Source organism: Haliotis rubra, unplaced genomic scaffold, assembly GCF_003918875.1.
Source record: "Haliotis rubra isolate DU_JTF1 unplaced genomic scaffold, ASM391887v1 Scf1439, whole genome shotgun sequence".
NCBI classification, from domain to species: Eukaryota; Metazoa; Mollusca; class Gastropoda; order Lepetellida; family Haliotidae; genus Haliotis; species Haliotis rubra.
The window spans coordinates 65,573-84,710 of NW_025765380.1; the positions used below are offsets into that span (position 1 = coordinate 65,573).

A 19,138-nucleotide genomic window follows, 5' to 3' on the forward strand; every position below is an offset into this window, starting at 1 on the left:
AGCTGTTCATGTTCTTCAGTGTCGAGTGCTGCACTCAAATCAATCAACACAAGGGTCACTAAATTTCGGGAATCCAGAATATTTCTCAAGTTATTTACAAATCTCAGGAGAAGAGTTTCTGTGGAATGATGTGGACGATATACCGACTGTAATCTATTGAGTATGTCATGTGATGAGAGGTGTTCCATCAGCCTCGTTGCCGCAGCCTCTTCAATGAGTTTTGATAGAAATGGCAAATTTGACACAGGTCGACAGCTTTTCCTATAAAAGCATACATCATTTGTATTCAGGAATAATCAACGTCTGAATCTTGCCTGTTTTGATTTCCACGGTGCTTCTTATCCGCTTCACATTAATGATGGTTTCAATTGTATGCATTTACAGAATGCAGCTTCTGAATAAAAGTAGAGATTGTACAACTGAGATATGTGACTTATCGTCCATTCTCATTCAATGCTTTCAGTTTTTGAGGAATGTTGTATGTTCATGTTTTCGTGTTGAAACAATATTTGATTATGAGGTAGATCCGCAAAGACCCGTTTCAGAATTGGTCTTCACCAACCGGTGTTTGTCGATTAACGACTAGACTCGCTGACTTGGTTGCCATGTCATCCTATCTCACTTGCATAGTTTCTGTTCATGCTGTTAATCACTGGATTGTCTGATCCAGACTCGATTATTTACAGATCGCCGGCATATTGCTGAAATATTGCTTATTACGGTGTTAAACAACAAACAAACACACAAACACAGCGATTGTAAGGTAAAGTAGTGTGCAATATTGGAATCACTTTCTGGTGTCATTGGAAAAGAGTGCAATGTGGGCTCTTTGCCAAACCAACGGCCATTAGTGTAGTTCTTGGTGGCGTTGGAAGAAGGGAGTTATCTGTCCGTTATCGTGGACATTTGCATGGCTTATTAAATGAAAGTTATAACTTCCAAAAAAACATGTTACGAGATGCCATTATATTTCGAGATTGTGGACAAAAGCAGGTCCATCATGCACGCCCATTATTGCCAAACACAGATTTTCAATATATCTGGATAGTTCAAAATGGTATGACAAGTCCTAAGGTTATGGAATTTTAAAATGTGTATGACCACAAGTGTTGGAAGCTGAAGATTGTGTATGACACGTATTTATGGTTTATTGTGATTATTTCGTATTTTATGTTTGTTTTGCCAAGTGACGAAAAGACAACATAGAAGATCAGAATTATGTTACGTAGACATTGTATGGGAACTTGTATTCAAATTTATTTTCCCGCTTGTGTGCTAAACATATGTCACTCTGAGAGAATTTAAAACCGCTTTCTCACTACATCTATAATTTGAAAGATATATTTTTTTCAGCTTAAGTCCTTTAGAAAGTTTGCCTTGAGGGTACAAACGCACTAAACAAAATAATCATTATCACAATTACTTGAAATGCAAGTTTCATACTTATTATTTCTGGTGTGTCAGCGTTTTTAATGTGTGTTAATACGAGTCCTGCAGCACAAGTATACTTGTCAACCGGTACACCATTAATATGAACACATCAGCCTCATATGGGCAATAGGTTACTTGAATCAAGTTATGTTGTAATGGATACGTATGATGTATAAAAAAAGGGAACTGAAGTCGCTCTGTTAACTTTGTCACACTTCATAGTACTTCAGGTAATTTAGGATCTTTTCGCCACATCAACCCGAGACGTTGTGGTATCACTAAACGCCGTTACAGTGATATCACTTAAATAATGTTAAACCAAACTCACTCACTCAAAATAATCATTCGTGCTGCTGCAAATAATTTGCGAGGAGTGGTGTTGAAGAAAATGTTTGTTTTCGCATTATACACCCAAGTACTCAAGAAGTAAATGAAATAACTTATCTTGTCCTTTGAACGTTTGTAGTGGAACAAAGCAAATCGGTAAACCGAAGTGGCGTCCAGACATGTATAATTTATGTGCGAGTGATAAACTCCTGTGACTATTGAACAACGCTTTCTGTATAATGATATTGATTTACTTAGGCTGCTTGATATGCATTGTTTTACATGTGCGCATGCGAGTGCATATCTTATGTATACACGTATCACATGTAAAAGAGCGTAGTTATATCTATAGCTGCGTCTTCTGTAGAATGTCATTCTCAATTTAATAAATCATCCACATTCTACTTAATACAAACCACTTTTCTCAAGCCTTATCCAGAAGACAGTATTTAATGAGTGAGTGAGTGAGTGAGTTGGTTTTACGCCGCTTTTAGCAATATTACAGCAATATCACGGCGGGGGACACAAGAAATGGGATTCACACATTGTAACAGCATCTCAGTAGTAGTAATAATTAAAACATTCCACATTTGTTTTCATGCACGCAAAATGGTTTTATTCACGTATATGACAGTGGCAGATTGACTGTGACTTATTTCGAGCAAACAGTGCATCTCAGCTCCCAGTAATTCTTGTATGGAGGACATGGCAGGGAACCACAGACACCTTCAACAAGATACAAGAGTTGCCCGTTCTTGTTTTCATGGCCACTGCGATCCTTTTCTGCATCTCCATCAACACACAGATACTCACTGGCAGCATAATTATAATGGCCACCCATCAGATACCCCGTGTACTCCACATGCCACCCAGGAAAGCAGGACATCTTGGCAGGCACCATGATGACGCTTGTCTTGGTTGTACTTCTGCACACAGCACAGGGAACGTCATGGTTATGAAGGTGTTTGAAACTGATGGAATGTTGTTTGGTTTCATATTCTGTACCATATATGGCACCTTGAGATTGAAATCCTGGAGTGTGGTTTCCATATTCAGGGTTGTCTGGCAGGCACAGGATATTAGCAGGTCCGGCCTTATGACTATAATGAGTTCCTCCAGCTATTCCTGTGATAATAATGCAGTCGGGTTAGTCAAAATAAGCATTACTAGTAATGCTCAGGCTACTCAGATATAGGATATTGCTTAAACCATGGATACGACAAGGACATACATGTTCCCCCTCTTCAGCTCTCACTTTGAAGGTGACGCAAACTCAGTATACATCACGCACATAATACACTTCACAGGTCTATATTCTCAGGGTGATCTGTGATATCATAGCCCCATATTTTATACAAATCGACATGATCGAAATCCACCTCTGAAATACGGTTCGTTTTTATAAGGCTACTTTTGAAGGAGGTGGTGTCATTTCGTGTATGTTTTAAATTTCAAGTTGTTTACCCTTAGAATGAAATATAACACATTGCTGATCATGGGGATTGGTAATCTATACAATTGCCGATGGTTATTCAGAATCGACGCCAAAGACTTGAAGTATTATGTAGAGTACCATCCCTAAAATCAAATGTCCCAAATGCAACACGACGTTGTAAGACAGTTTAGCCAACAGAAGAAATCCGACTGTAACATCACCAGTCATTCCCAACGCATGGTGTTTCTGTGTGTCCGAAAGGGAAATGTGTGTATGTATGGTACAATGTGATTCGTGCATGGATGGATCACTGCACAATGTGAGTAGACAATCTTTGTATGCATAACTCCCTACCGACTGTCACTTGTCGGTCAATGTATTGATTATATAATCCTAAATAGTTCCGTCCTCAGTTTGTCTACACATACTAAATAAGTATGAAAAAGAGGATTTGGGGTTTGTATTACCTTTATATACAAGTTGAGTTTTAAACGGACATCCAGTTTTACCCCATCGAGTGTAGACCGCTCCGCCATAACCCTTAACTGTAAAACAGATCGATATTGATAAACAAACATGTGCATATTTCCATATTTGGTTGTGCTGATAATCAAAACCTAATTTGTAAAGTACACTTCAATCTTTTGAGTCATAATATGGCACTAATGATATTTATATTAAGTTCATTGGTGCCATTTCACTTTCAACGTTAGTATCAAACACTTGATAACACTTCTTAGTCTTCACCTGCAATTTACAAATAACACGTACATATCCAAGAGCCTAATCGGTTCTGTAACGTATGGTCATCCCAAACTGGTAAGACGATGCAGTCCTACTTAATACACCCAATCCACAAATAAGGTATCTTGTTTCAGAAACAGAAGACAGATTTAGTATCTTGTGTAACCTCCGCCCATCTGGATGACGTTTTGAACCCTCGTCATCATTAATTAAGTGCACAAGACGCTGAACCCAATATTGGGGCAACCTGTTTCATTCTTGGTACAATGTTTGCTCAAATTCATCAATATTCTGGACTGGCGATCGAGCCTTATGCCCCCGAATGTCCCAAACATGCTCGATAGGGTTTAAATCGGGGCTTCTGGCTGACCAGGGAACGGTAGTAATGACTTCACTGTGACAAGCTAAAGTTTCCAGTAAAAACGACACAAAGTCCCATTCTATCAAGGATCCTCAGGTGAATGGAACTTCTTCCAGGGTGTTTCTTTGAACATAGGCCATGTTCTTCCATACACGCGACATTCTGTCAGTAACAAACAGGAAAAACAGGCTCTTGTCTGAAAAATAGATCCTCCTCAAAGATGCTGGTCACGGCAAGTAGTAGATATAATGATAGTCCTAGACCAAGTCCAACAAAAGCCTCTGCAAAGCTTTATTTCACAAATAAAGCTTTTGTCAGACCCTTAGATCTCGGCCCAGTATACCTACTACTTTTGAACCCCCAGTTAACTTCCCGGCTCCACGTGGCACAATAGTGTCGCACATGGCACTACTGTGCCACTATGACGTGTTGACAGGAAGTAACATTGTACCGTACGGTATGATCAATAATTCCTCTCTAACGAAACCTCTAGCTGGCCCATCTCTCAAGTAGTACAAGTTCGGCTCGTCGACTTTTTCTATGTTGTAAGTTTTGACTGACCATATCGGATCTGTGGCTCGCTTACGACTATCCCCCTCGTGTTCCCCTGGCTGGTTGAGGTACCTCACAAAGGGCCCTATCTGGTATCTCCTTCCCACGCATGGGTGCAGCCGACTCTGCCACTATTGATTTTAGTTTGATAGTGTCGGCTGGTTTCTTGCCGGTGAGATGGGTGATTTCGTGGTTGATGGCCGACACCACCTGAGGTAACGACGCTACCCATTCAGTCGATCGTTTCCCCGGGTTGTCCATCTCTCTCGCATACTGATGCCCGAATAAGCGTTGGCCAAAGTCCGATTGAATCTCTCGACCATGGCTTGGCTGCGATGAGCCCCGGCAGCGCCACGCCTGACCTTGATATCGTGTTTGTCTAGCAGGTGTGACACGGCACCCATGAACTCACGCCCGGGGTCGACTTGCAGCTCTGTGGGCCACGTCAGCGGACTGCGTTTGTACATGCGTTCGAATCTGAGGACTACCTGGGCCGAGTCTTTCGTGGTCAAGGGTTCGGCTTCCTTGTAGCGACTGGCAACGTCCACGACGGTTAGGGGCATACTTGTACCTCTTGTCATGGGGTAGGAATAGGAGGTCAGCCTGGTGAACGCTATTGGGTATGTTAATACCGAACTTCCTTCTAGGCACGTAGCGTGGTGCCGGTAAATAGATCTGCCACAGGGCTTGTTTTTCAAGCCACCCTTTGGCCTCCTCCGAGGGTACTCACGCCATTTTAGCAAGCTTATGTATGGTGCTAGCTCCTTTCCAGTACCCACGCGGGCTGTAGTAAATACCCTCAAACTTTCTTTGGTTCCGTGCCAGCACACTCGTCCTTCATCTTACCTAGGACCTTTTTATTTACCGTGCTGTGTATGGCATGGTCCTTGGGATAGTCACTGGTGTCATACAAATCGAGGCGATGTTTCATGTCCTCGTACACGTCCTCGGTTCGAATCTCCAACAGCAGGGAATCCGTGTCAGTGTACAGCACTTCGCACCTGTCGCCGTACTGTTTCTTGAGCTCGTTGTAGTAAAAGTCGTACATCAGGTGTTTTGATAAATCGGGGATCCTCACCCCCACGTAAACAGGCCGGTTAAATTTTATGTGGCTTTTCTTCATGTGTAGGGCAACTAGGTCGTCGGTGAATATCTTGCTCTGGTTGAATGCCGGGCTGGCTATCAGTCTCCTGAGCTTGTCTTCCTCATTCGACCAAACCAGCTTCACGGTCTCGTGTTTCCTCAGGTTCTCCATAGTCTTACCGAACACCGAGTTGTTCATGAGCTTGTAGAGGATTTTCTCAAAGTTACTGGTGGCCAGCTTTCGCAGGTCTGTGTTCATTCTGATGTAAGGCTCCATCCAGGGGCTCTGGTCGAACACGAGCACCCTGTGTATTTTGGTCAGCCTCATACCCAACGACAGGTACAGCTGTAGGTTGCGATAGTGAACGATGTACTTGGTCTTATTCATTAAGTTGGGCACGAGTTTTTCAACGTCTGACACCCGCCCACCTACCAAGTTATGTTGGTACTCAGACATCCAGTCTGGGTTGACCCTCATACGTTCGGGGGCCAGGGGGTAGCTGTTGTGTGATGTGTGTAATGCCTTGGGGTATTCCAAGTCCACCTTGAGGATATAACCTTTGCTCGAATGGTCCGCGATGCTCATAACATCGATCTCGTGCGATGCCCATTCGAATCGCCCTGTGGGTAGATACTGGCTCATGGCCCAGCCGTGCAGGTTGTTGGCGTCGACGTAGAGAATATGATCGGTTGGCTTGCTCGGGTCGTAGCCCTTCACGTATTGATTATTTGCTTTTGCGTATCGTTTGGTTGCCATGGAAATCCCACGTCACAAACCTTTCTCAATGAATAGGTGCATGTCGTAATCAGTGAGCGATTCCAACTTAACTCCGGTCTTTTTCAACAATGCATCCCACGACAGACCTGGGCTGGTGTAGTACCATGCGGGGTCGAGTTGATACTGCTTAAAACACGTCCTCCTAAACGTCTCAAACACATCGGCTAGCAGGAGTACATCTGTCCTCAAGTACAGGTCGTGACAGTCACCCAGATTCTTACAGCCCAGTTTATTCAATACGTTAATCGCGTGCGAGTAATCGTCTTGAGTGATTGTCGAGTCGGTCAGGTTGCTGTAAAATTCTCTGATGGGGGGTAGTCGGGTCTCGGCGAACTTGGCCCAACCATCCATGTACTCGTAGGGATACACACTCTTCCTCATTAGCAGGGATAGAGTCTCGGCGTCGGTATATCGATCGGTGATGCGGAAGGTATCGTTGGCCTTGACCAGACTGTCGAGTGACGACAGGAGGAACTGAACCGAGTCAATGAACCTCAGGCCATTCAAGCTGAAGGAGATGTATCTCTCCATGTTGTTGGGGATGCACGTCAGGTTGCCGTCGACTTTCGCGATGGCCTGCATGATCAAGTGAGAGTCGTACCCTATCAAGTTGTGGAAGACCACGGGGATGTTTATTGTCTTGGGGGTGATTCTAAGCTTGAGATTACACGCGCTGTGAGCGGCGCCTCTATACTTACCGGTGACGTGGCAGTGATCTCTCACCGAATCACCGTTCAGTGGTGAGTCACACACGTGACAGAGAGTGCTGCAGGTGTGAGCTAGCCGGTCGGCTTGAGTCATACGCATGGGAGCGACTGTGTATAGTGCATTCCTAATACTTTTCTCTTCCTCCTGCAAACACTTTAAAAACTTTTCAGCCGCGTCAGGACCCCTATACACTACCGGAGCTTTCGTTTTCCCATCACAACGGACGACGTATCAAAACCCACAGGCCTCATGCTCCTGTGTTTTTTTGTGTGGCTAGGGTACCCCCGGCAGCCTCAACGGGTTTGACCAAGGCTTCAAAGTCGGCGTAGATGACATAAGGCACAGACATTTGGTTCTTGTGGTTGTCGAATTTTAAGATATTGTCACCTTCCTTAGGCATGTCGACTCGTATGGCCGTCTGCCCCACACCTTGGCAATCCTCCCGGTGGGATTCTAATAAATCAGCTCGGCTGAAACCGTGCAGGCATCATACACAAAAGTGTTTTTTCCCAACGTGTTTCGACTGGTCGTGCAACAGCCTGCTGAGGTGTTTTATCCACGTGTAGTGATACTTATCACCTCGCTGGATCATGAATATATTGATAACGCGGCGACCCAACACTGGGCTGACCCTGTGCACGATCGTTTTGTTACCTTCGTGCCCTAAGACGTTTATGGCTATATCATTCTGTTTTTCTATTTAAGTTATCTGGGATATGGGGGTTGGTTCATCTATACCATCCCAGTTGAGCCCATTGTCTTGGGGATAGCTAGAAAGCCTGTCTGAATGAGTGTCAGCTGGAAACAAGGCTGACCTGATAGCTACCCTCAGGCAATCGTCTCCTCTATTCTTGACGTTGACCATGGCCTGTTTTGCTTTGTAGTAGGGGGGCAAGTCTACGTACGACCCACCTCTGAATGGCACGTAGTTAGCTATGTCTAGATAGACATTATCGATTTTATCCACTACCCACCCGGACCCCATGTGTGTGTAGCGTTCTAGGTATTCTCGTATCTGCTGAAAACTGGTATCGATTGACTTGTCTATAGTCTCGGTATGAGTCACGACTTCTTGTTTACCTCGGAAGTAAGGCTGAACGTACTCAATGACCCCAGTGGGGGTTCCCCCCTGCTGTTTATCGAGCGACATTTTCACTGTGATTTGAAACTTTATACTTCCCAAATCGTTTAGTTCCTCATTGACTTTATCAGCGATTAGAGGCTTGATATCGGCGATGTCTATGTTCCTATCAACATGCATGCGCCAGCCTCTCAAATATTTACCTACAGCGCGCTCAGTGGGTATGAACTCTAGGTCAATAGCTCTATTCTGCCGTAATAGTTCTACAAGCTGTGAATTCCTCATACGGGAATAACCAACTAACCCCAAATTGCGTGCCTCCTGTTTGAGTAGTTTCACAGTGGAGAGTAACCAATTACACCTCGCTGTCTCGCGATCTGCTTGAGCTCGCGAGTAGTAGACATTGTGTACACACCTAAGTATATCAATCTCTAATTGGGCCACCGGCAAGGGAGGTAACTCTTCCAACCTTGATAAAAAATAGAGGCGCTATAAAATCCTTAGTAAATATCTAGATAGACCTTATCGATTATACCCTCGATCCACCCGGAACATGCGCAGCATAGTAGGGTGTTTTGTATTATTTGCAACGAGTCGTCAACAAGTATATCTATCTCCCAATGCACATCTATTCGTCCACCATAAAAGTAATGCCAAGTGTGCCTAGCCCATGGTACATCAAACCCTACTTTCACCATGATTGTAAATGAGCACCCCTTATATAGTTCGCTAACAATCATGGGTTTGAGGACACTGATATCTATACTTTCCCCCACATCCATCTGCCAGCTTCTCAGGCAACGACTTTCCCTTGGCTCAACTTCCACGAACATTGTTATACCTAGGTGTGCACAGTCTCTAATTGGTTCACTACACTGCTATCCTGAGGAGGCGCCTACGTTCTACGTTCTTTTCTGTAGACTTTTTTCTTCTCGTAGATAAGATGATGCCTGACTACGTTTGCTCCATGAGCTTTGCATAAGCAGTAGTGACCTTTCACCCCGACACCACACACAGAACACGTGTAGTTGATACTCTTTATATGAAAACAACAGTACCTTTCAGTCCTGCAGCTCCTACCACAGGCCTCGGTCTTCCCCATAAGTATGTACTGACATCGGTACGGGGCAGGTCTCATCTTTAGTATACTTATATGAGTACTTAGTCTAATTGTTTCGCAACCAACGCAGTCGCTGCTAGACCCAGCGCAATAAAGATCAATTCCCGGTCCATTTGCCCCGGGGATGGTGTGTAGTACTGAGCGAGTGTGGGCTTATTGAGTTGTTTTAGCTGTTTACCTGTTAGTAGGTAGTATTCTCCCCCTGCGCCGTCGACATCATGGAATGTTTTAACGGCACGGTTCTCACGCCTGAGTTGTTCGTTAATGTAATCGATCCTCTGTACACGTTTCTTCGCGTACTCGGCTTGCGCTGCTTGAAATTTCTCAAAGGCCAGGTTGTGGCGCACTTACGCTCAGCTTGTATCTCAGCCGCGTGTGAGTCCCGTAGTTTCGAGAAGAGGAAATTACTCCCGGAAAATGCCAGGGCGTTTACTAACGCCCCGCCGACCATCATGGCGATCGTAGCCATCCTATATATAGTTACATTTACTTCAAAATATTTTCCGGTAGGATCCCTTGTTTTACTAGGATGTCCTTGGTGGCCATCGCCATACCCAGGTTCATTATGAGCATACCCATATCCTGCAGGTTGAAATCTAGCTTGATAGTCGGTTGTTTCAGCACCATTTTGGTCAACCGAGCGTACCCTACAGCTAGACTGGCGACCACGGTGGCGTGGTATGCATTGTTGACGAACGTTTTCCCCTCAGACATTATGTATATGATATAAAAATATATATTTATAACATGATATGTGGGTTGACCTCTAATTTTGGGGGAGGGTTTCCCTCTCGGGGCTCCCTGGGTGGTTGTTTATTATATAACCATGAGATAGCCACGCCAGCAGTTGCGCCTGCAATCAACAGGAGTGGAGCCCGGCTCCACGTGTTACTCTTATGTTGGTTTGACCACCTTTTTCTACCAGCGGCGACTCTCTTAGGGTTCTTCTGCCTGGTGACTGTAGGGTTCACCTCCCTGGGGGTTTGGGGTGGGGTTTCCTCTGAAGAGGTCACCTCCCTGGGGGTCTCCTCCATGCGGGTTTGGGGACTCATTTCTTGGGCAGCATCCATCTTGTATACTATTATTATTATTTTTCCCCTCCTTAAATTGGCAATGCTTTGCTGTGATAATCGCCGCCGTCACCGGGGCTAAAACCATACCGTATTTGTGGTACAGCACGTCAGCTGAGCTCAAGACGTGTTCAATAAAAGGGTCTTTCTTGAGGTCCCCCCACAGGTTAAGTCGGCGTTCCTGGGGAATGGGAAGGAAGTACGACACTATACCAGTGTAGATCTGGGTCATAGCCGATCCTATAGTCTTTGTCATCTCGGCCCCGAGTCTATCCTCGTATCTAGCGTACAGCTTATCGATTTCTTCGGCTGACATTTTGTGAATTTTATCGGGTGTGTAGTCCCCAAAGTAATGTTTGGCTTTACCACCGACTGCCAGCGCCACCAGTCTCTCTCGCTTATCATCGTCCCCTCGCTTATCCCCCTCCAACAGTTGTTCTAGCAATTCATCACACTCCATCTTATAATGTAATAAGTTTAAGTTTTAGTTTTAATAATATAATACCCGATGCAGGTGAAACATAACGAGATAAAGGTTAAGTTGCACACGGCTAGCACTTCAAAAACAACCATCGTATAGAACTGTAACAATTAATTGCTAAGCGCTAAGCTTCGCTTAGCTTTGCTAAGCTTTGCTAAGCATTTGCTAAGCTTTGCTAAGCATTGCTAAGCTAAAACACCCTATAGGCCACGGGTTGGTCGGTCTTGAGCACGAGCTTAGCATGCTTAGTTTCAGCGAGCTGTTTCTTTACCCGTTCCCGTTCTAGTTTGCTCATCACATCGTTCTCTCTCAAACACTCCTCTAACGAATCCCTGTCCTTGCAGTGGAATAAGGCCACCCATCGCGTCTGCTCCCTGAGGTCTTTCAACACCGAGTTGAACTTCTGCATTAGTACCCAGACGCTGTGCTTTGCGTGCCGGCCTGAGAAGGCCAGGTGCGATAGCATGTCTCTCTTTTTTGTTATCTCACGATTAGCGCTGCAGTCGTCCAGTATGAACAGCATCGACTCCCCTTTAAATTTGTTATGATAAGCCTTCAACCAGTCCTGCAGACGTGTTCCCGGGTCGACTTTGTGTACGTCCGGGTCCATCATCACCAAAGGTCTTTCCGTGTACGTTCTATTCATCTGCAAAGTCGGGCACATGATAACGATGTTATCGAACACATCCCGGTAGTACCCCCTCCAACATATCCAGCATGAAAACGGTCTTCCCACAGCCCGTCTGCCCGCACACTATGGCACAGTGCGGGTCGCGGGGCAAATCAATAGATGGCTTGCACGAATCTCCCTTTGTCTATATTAAGTTGCGCGTCCATAATAACGTACAGATATAATTTCAACTTGCCCGCAGGTTGAGCCTTCTTGGTAATCTGGATGGTTATCCCCTCGCTACCGTTGTCGATGCGGAGACCGCTGCCGTGCAATTTATCGTCGTCCTTGGATCGCATGTCCAACCACAGCACGTACTTGGTGGTCAGGTATTCACCGATCTGCACAGCGGATAGGTCCAGGTCCTTGATGACGTGTTGGTGCCGGGTCGGTAGTTTCATTATCTCATCCCACTGCTGGTGTGCCCTCATACCGGCGCTGAACAGCTGGTTTGGCACGCCCTCAATGGTCACTTCCACCTTTTCAATCTCGGGGTTGAAAAACTTCTCGCTATCCCTTCGGAACGGGCTCGTAATCCTCCACGCGGACGATCAGGATACCTTTCATCGATCACGCCGGCACGTTTAGGTTGATATTCCACAGCGTGTCACTCTTATCCCGCACGATCGCTCTATGCTGCAGGACCCTGTCGTACAGGATGGCCACCTTCCCCCAGTACTGGTTTCGAACCTGCCTGGCCAGCTCCGGGCTAGTGACCATGTCAAACTCCAGAGAGATGTTTTCGATGGTGTAACTGGCCTCATCACCGTAACTGGCCTCATTGCTGAGGTCATTAAACGTGAGCTCATATTCAAGCCTATCACCCAGCACGGCCTGGTAAAACGGCGCGTGTCCCATGAGCAGCTCGAAGTTGAGCGGCACGCAGAACCTGTTCCCGTACGCTTGGGCTATGGCCTTTTCACCGTTCTGCCGTGAAGTGAAAGACGTCGCTGTCGTCGATGTTGATGTCGTCTGCTATGAACTCTGCTCGGCGCATGTTACAGCGTAGCTATGGGGCTTATGGGTAATTCCCAGGTATAAGCGAGTGAGCGTGTATACAAGGTGACATGACAGATAAAGAGTGTATGTGAATGAATACAGTGTTGGTTATCATGGAGATGAATTAACAGTGGTAGCAGAGCGTGGTTTGCATATTCTAATCATTGTGGCAAGTGTATTGACTGTATATCTTGTGAGTTACACCGTATGAAGTTTGAAGTTACTGATTGAACCTTGACCAAGTATGGACAAGTTGGACAAGTGAAATGTGCGTTCGGTTGTATTCTGCCAGTAAATAATGTGATGAATGGAATTCAGTTGCATAGTGACATCTTCAGTGAAAGCGACAATTATCAATCTGAACAATTGACTCTGTAGTTGAACGAAGTTATTCCATTGTTTACATGATCGAAAACTGGACTCGGTAGCGGGACAAAGTATATTCAGTGTACAGAAGTGAAACATTTCGTACCATGGCTGTGAGAATCAACCCTCCGGATTTCAACCTTACTAAGAGTTACGAGCGTTACAAGCAGGAACTGCTGGCATGGCGGGAAGTTACTGACTTAAAGAAAGAGAAACAAGGTATCGTCTTAGCTCTGTCTTTGCCTGAAAACGAGATTGGTATACGTGAGAAAGTGTTTGATAACATCAATCTTGCTGATTTGAAGAAAGAAGATGGTTTCGATACCTTGTTGACGTTTTTGGATAAAAATTTGTGGCTCACGTGCTCAACTTGATTGAAGGCTCACCCGGGGGGCGATATCATGAAAAAAGACGGGAAAGGACCGTATGCTTTGTCAACACTCACCCATCGCCCTGGTGGGAGTCATCTGCTCCGTGATGAACTAGGCTTCATAGATTACGGGGGCGCACGGTCTAAGCTTCCCCCGAAGGTCGTCCAAGATCTACAAGACATCAGGGCCGAACTCAGCGGTGAAGGTGATGCTAAAGAAACATCAGACAACATCGAAAAACTATTGGCCACGTACCATGACAAACCCTTGCCTGGTTTCGAATTCCCTGTTCAAGAACTGCGAGGCCTAAATGAATCCTTGAAACGTGACGTGGAGAACTCGTGAACAACATGGGGAAACTGAACGAAATTGATGAGCAGATCGCTCGTGAGAAAATAAAACTCACGCGAAACGGAGGACGATGATATGAAACCTCGTATCGAGGAGAGAATAAAAAACTTAGAAGACGAGAGACGGACTCGGTTGGAATCCGCTTCCTCGAACCGGGAAGCCCTCCGATCCCAGATCAGTCATGTGCGGGAAACCATCGATCGAGTCCTAAATGAGGACACCACGCTAGCTGACAGGATCCGAATCCTCGTCCGAGAGCAAGGGATTACTACATTCTGACTGCATTGGGCTCCATCATATCAACCCTGGTGGTGTCATTGACGCCTGCCGGTGGCAGTGGTACACCAACACCAACACCCCCAAGTGGTGGTGGCATCAGAGACTGGATAAAAAAACACCTGAAATCCCTCGGGGAGGCCCTGGCTAAACTGGCTGGTAAGGCCGGTGAAGCCCTGCCCGGCATCCTGGGTAGCATCGTCTCGTGGCTGAAGAGCACTCTGGCTAAAACTGCCACGTGGCTCTGCCAAAACCTGTGGGCAGCCATCGTCGCCGTGGTAGGGCTGGTGTACGTAGCGGCTAAGGAATTTTTAGCCAAATGAGTCCCACCCCGACCGCGACCCCGCCAACCACCAGCGCTGTTTTACGATCGATGTGCTGCTGATTGGATTGTGGGGGTTGGGGTTGTGGGGGTGTTGGTTGAACCCTGGGCTCCGGGGGTGGTACGACTATACCCATCGCACCAGTATGTGTGGGTGGTGGGAAGTGGGGGGTGTTAACATCGGGGTTGACGCCAAACATTTGGCCCGCCGTGGCTATGACTATTTCGTTGTTGTAGCCCACCACTTTTTTTATTGCTCGGAGCCATGTACAATCCAACATTGAAGACGTAGTCGACTTTCGACCGGGCATATTCAAATACGTCTTGATAGCGTTTGATGGCACTCGGTAGATCAACTGGAGTATTGATAGCATCCTCAACGTTAACAATGAAGTGTTTCTGAGCATCGTAAGCAGTCCCCTTACCGAGGTTGTTGGAACGCGTTTGCGTCTGCGCACCCAACAGCGCCCACACGTACGTTCTAATCGAGTCGTTCAATCTGATTACACCGGCACGAGTGAACCCTCTCGGTGTGTCCAGCATGAACATTTTCCACCCGTCCGCGGTTGACTGCTCCACTTTCTTGACGGTGAAAGCAACACCACCTTTAAAGTTCATAAGATCATCTCGCCATTCATTACTCGACAAAGCAAAGTCCTGGCGTAGTATATCTCGTTTCAGTAAATCATCACTGACTTCTTTCACGGGTCGCCCCCCATTATATGGAATACCCAACCCGTGGTTCGGGCCCCAGCAAACGCCAATCCGTCTTCGGGTTTAGTTCGAAATTCGTTGCAAATACGTTCGTAGGCCCGTCTATCGTACTGGTTGTTTACTGCGTCCCACGCGTTGTCCTGTCGGAGCGGGGCGCTGATCTCTTTGATGATATCCCTGACCTGGTAGTACACGTGAAACATGAACACAGACTGACTCAGCAGGCCACGCCGAGTGTCGGTCAATGTCACACCACACCCCGTTGTAGCGCACCACATGGCGAAGTTGAGTTGATTCTGCCAGAACTGCATCGGGTTGTTGAACCAAGCGTGGACTGCCTTGTCATTAGTCACCGAAAGCTTATACCGGTCGAACACATCTATAAACTGAGCGCTGAAATACATCCCAGCAGCGTCGACCACAATTTTCATGTGTGGGAAATCTATGTCCAGTTTAGGGTAAAACACTCCCGGCTTGTACATTTTTAAAGTATTATATAATGGGTATATATACTCTAACATGTACGTAACACTTCTAGGAATAACGAGCGGAGAGGCCGTTCAGCTGATACACGCGATCGATAACACGTTGGGTCAACTCGAAGTCGCACTCTGCGATATCACCTACCTACCGCGATGGACTAACATCACCGTCAACAACAACAAGCTGTCAGTGGTGCCCGCAACCAGATAACTGACGGCTACTACAGCGTGTGCTCGCTAAGCGATGAGGTCTTCAAACCCTTGGGAGCTGAACTCAAGATGAACGACTCAAACGGCACAGTGGTTTTAATCAATAACGGAAGAAACCCCTTGAGGCTCGGCCGACCATTGGCGAGGACACCCGGTATGCCGCCTGATGAGATAAAACCAACAACTACCGTCACAGGCACGAAGTTACCCGACCTAGTACCGTACCGAGACCTGTGCATTCATCTCGGTCAGTTGAGCACAACGGACAACATTCAAGGTGGTCACCCTTCCAATATACTGAGAGCCGTACCAGTGAAAACGGAGAAATACAACGACGGCAGAACCGATTCGTTTTCACCACGGCAGTATAAGAGGTTAACTCAGGGCAACATCCTAGAGCTGATAATATCGGTGTTAGATATAAATCATAATCCTGTGACTATAGGGTACCTCAGCATAACGCTGCACATAAATGACTAGCGCACAAGGCCCCGGCATGAGGTTGAAAAAATGCATCGATGTTGGGATCTTCGACCTCGGGGACACACGCGGATTCGACGACCCCGGAGTAGATGGTAAATTGTACGCCTTGCAACTTAAAAACAACATTTACAAACGTGTTGAAGTCCCCTCCGGTGGAACACTAGGTGATATAGTAAATACCTCAAGGGCAGTCGTCAACACTCGGTACGCCCTAGACAGCACCGGTGATGATAAATGGATGGTATACCGATCGTTCGGAGGCAAACTGTTTGACATAGAAGATATTGAGAGCACTACCGTCGCCCGAAACAAGCCATATACGCTCGTCTTCACCGACGATGACAAGTGGGTGTTGTTACCCGCTAAAGTCGACTGGTTTCTCAATATTAGGCTCGGCTTCCCCTACGTGTTCATGAAGAACAAAGACAACTACCTAAACAAAGTCGTGAACAACGGAACCCTGCTCGTGGCTTACGTCCCGGCTCAGAGACGTAGCGTAGTCTTCAGCCAAGCCGCCAGTATGGCAGCCCACATACTATCGAGTAAACCGGGAGTGCAAAACATGACATTGCAGCTGGTGTCTGAATTCGAAGGCGTGGTCAACATCCTGGAGAGTCTACCGGCGAACTCCACTCTGGTCATCAAAGTCTACCTAGGGGAACTATCGCAGAATGAAGTCGAAATCGTGAAGGGGGGTCAAACTCGGGTGGGCGAAACTGCACCAGTATCAGGTTTGCACTGTTTACGTGCGGGTGGGTGCCGACTCTCACACCAGTCTGCAGGGGGGCACCGTGATCGTGGAAGACACGATATCACTCACCAAGATCTTCCTACCCAACAACATACACTTCATGGGGTTGAAGTGCGCCCCTGCGAAATTATCAGAAAAACATTTGGAAACTCTCTCGTAATAGTATTATAGCAATGGCCAATCATCATCGGCCCAACGCCACACTTAACGATCTAGGAGACACGGAGGGGATTCCATCAGCCTGGTGAGGAAGACGCCTTGTACGTCCTACATCTAAAAGATAACGTGTATAGGCGGGCGGCAATAGACGATCATCTACCCAAACCCACACTCGGGGACCTAGGAGGCATAGAGGGATTCGATCAGTCTGGTGGGGGAAACGTCCCGTACGTCCTACTCTTTAAAAACGGTGTGTACATACGGCAGTCCCTGGTAGACTTTAAAGAACCCAAATGGTTGATCAACGTGACCCTCACCGCACCATATATCTCATTAGACAATGATGGCTATGTCTCCGAAATTAGGAACAACGGTATCTTGCTCACGTCTTTCATTCCAACTCGTGAAAGGATGATAGTTTCTAAAATACCATATTACTCGGGGGGCAACATGTTAGTTTTATCCAGGTGGTCGCAGTTAATAGACAACCGCCCCGATGCCATAGTAGGGTTTAGGGCTATGGCCCCAGGCTCCACACTCATCATAGAAGTCGCTTACAAGGGTAAGTTTGATGATTCAGACCTGGGGCCATCCCCAAACCTGCAACTTTTACCTGGGGTGACAATACGTTGGGATGACCCCCTAATACCAATCCCCCTACCTTGCCGTATCATTATACAATTGGGGGACCTCCCACTGGGATTACTACCCCCCTAAGTAAACTGCTCACATGTTGATATAGATCAGAAGTTACCTAGTGATCCTTCCCGTATCTCCACATACGAGAATCTAAGCCTCAAGTACATTGATCGGCTATTAACTGAAGCCCAATTAAAAAATATCCCATAAGATATATTATATGCACACAGAATAGGGCTGTACCCAGTCGTAGAGGAAGTAGCAAAGACACTGGAAACCGTAGACGGATTCCGCTTGAGACAGTTATGTGAGGTAAAACGCCAACTAGAACAAGACCGCGACACGCGGAAAGCACTATATAAGAAGTACCATAGAGCTTTCAATATCGTGGACGGGACTGATACTGCCCTTATGGCAACCAGCATGGGACTAGGGGCGGGAGGTGTTGGGTTGTTAGCCACCATAGTGGCCGATTTATAGTGCTAGGCATTGAAATAACAGCTGGGGTGGTAGGGGTGGCAGGGTTGGTGTTTAAGTTTGTATCCCGCAGACTGCATCATAAGGCATTGAAACACGACGAGATCAGGGTTCTGGCCGAAGCAAAGCTGAACACGGTAAGTGAGCGTATTTCAGCAGCACTCACTGACAGGAAGATCTCAGAGGAGGAATTTCATTCAATCCTCTCTGAACTCGACAAGTACTGTAAGATGAAACAAGAAATCCGGGCCAAGTCTCGTAAGTCTGCTATCAGCGAAGACGAGAAAAAAAAGTACATAGAACAGGGGGTACGAAAAGCCCAGCAAGCCTTTATTACGAACACCAAAGAGATCATAGGCGATTCACATTAAACTGTTTCATCGAGGTCAACGCGACATAGCGTCACAGTAGTGCCACGTGGGTCCACGTGGGGCCGGGAAGTTAACTGGGGGTTCAAAAGTAGTAGATATACTGGGGCGAGATCTTAGGGTCTGACAAAAGCTTTATTTGTGAAATAAAGCTTTGCAGAGGCTTTTGTTGGACTTGGTCTCGGACTATCATTGTATCTACTACTCGGCACCACCGTAATTTTCCTGGCTTTATATCTTGCTGTTTTCAGTCGATTTCTGACAGTTTTATGACACAGTTGCTGGTGTGGAAGTCATTGCCGGTTTAGCATTAATTGGTGCATCGCCGA

At 46.4% G+C, this 19,138-nt stretch overlaps 1 protein-coding gene across 1 annotated transcript; it reads right to left on the reverse strand.

The window, feature by feature from the left end:
• Nucleotides 1–1,994: 1,994 nt before the first annotated feature.
• On the reverse strand, nucleotides 1,995–12,838 carry LOC124269304. The gene is made up of 3 exons (XM_046704312.1): nucleotides 12,765–12,838; nucleotides 3,661–3,827; nucleotides 1,995–2,883 (listed from the first exon to the last, which is right to left on the reverse strand). The coding sequence occupies exons 1-3, from the start codon at nucleotides 12,836–12,838 to the stop codon at nucleotides 2,411–2,413; spliced, it is 714 nt and encodes a 237-aa protein (XP_046560268.1). The 3' UTR covers nucleotides 1,995–2,410.
• Between the last annotated feature and the right edge of the window lie 6,300 nt (nucleotides 12,839–19,138).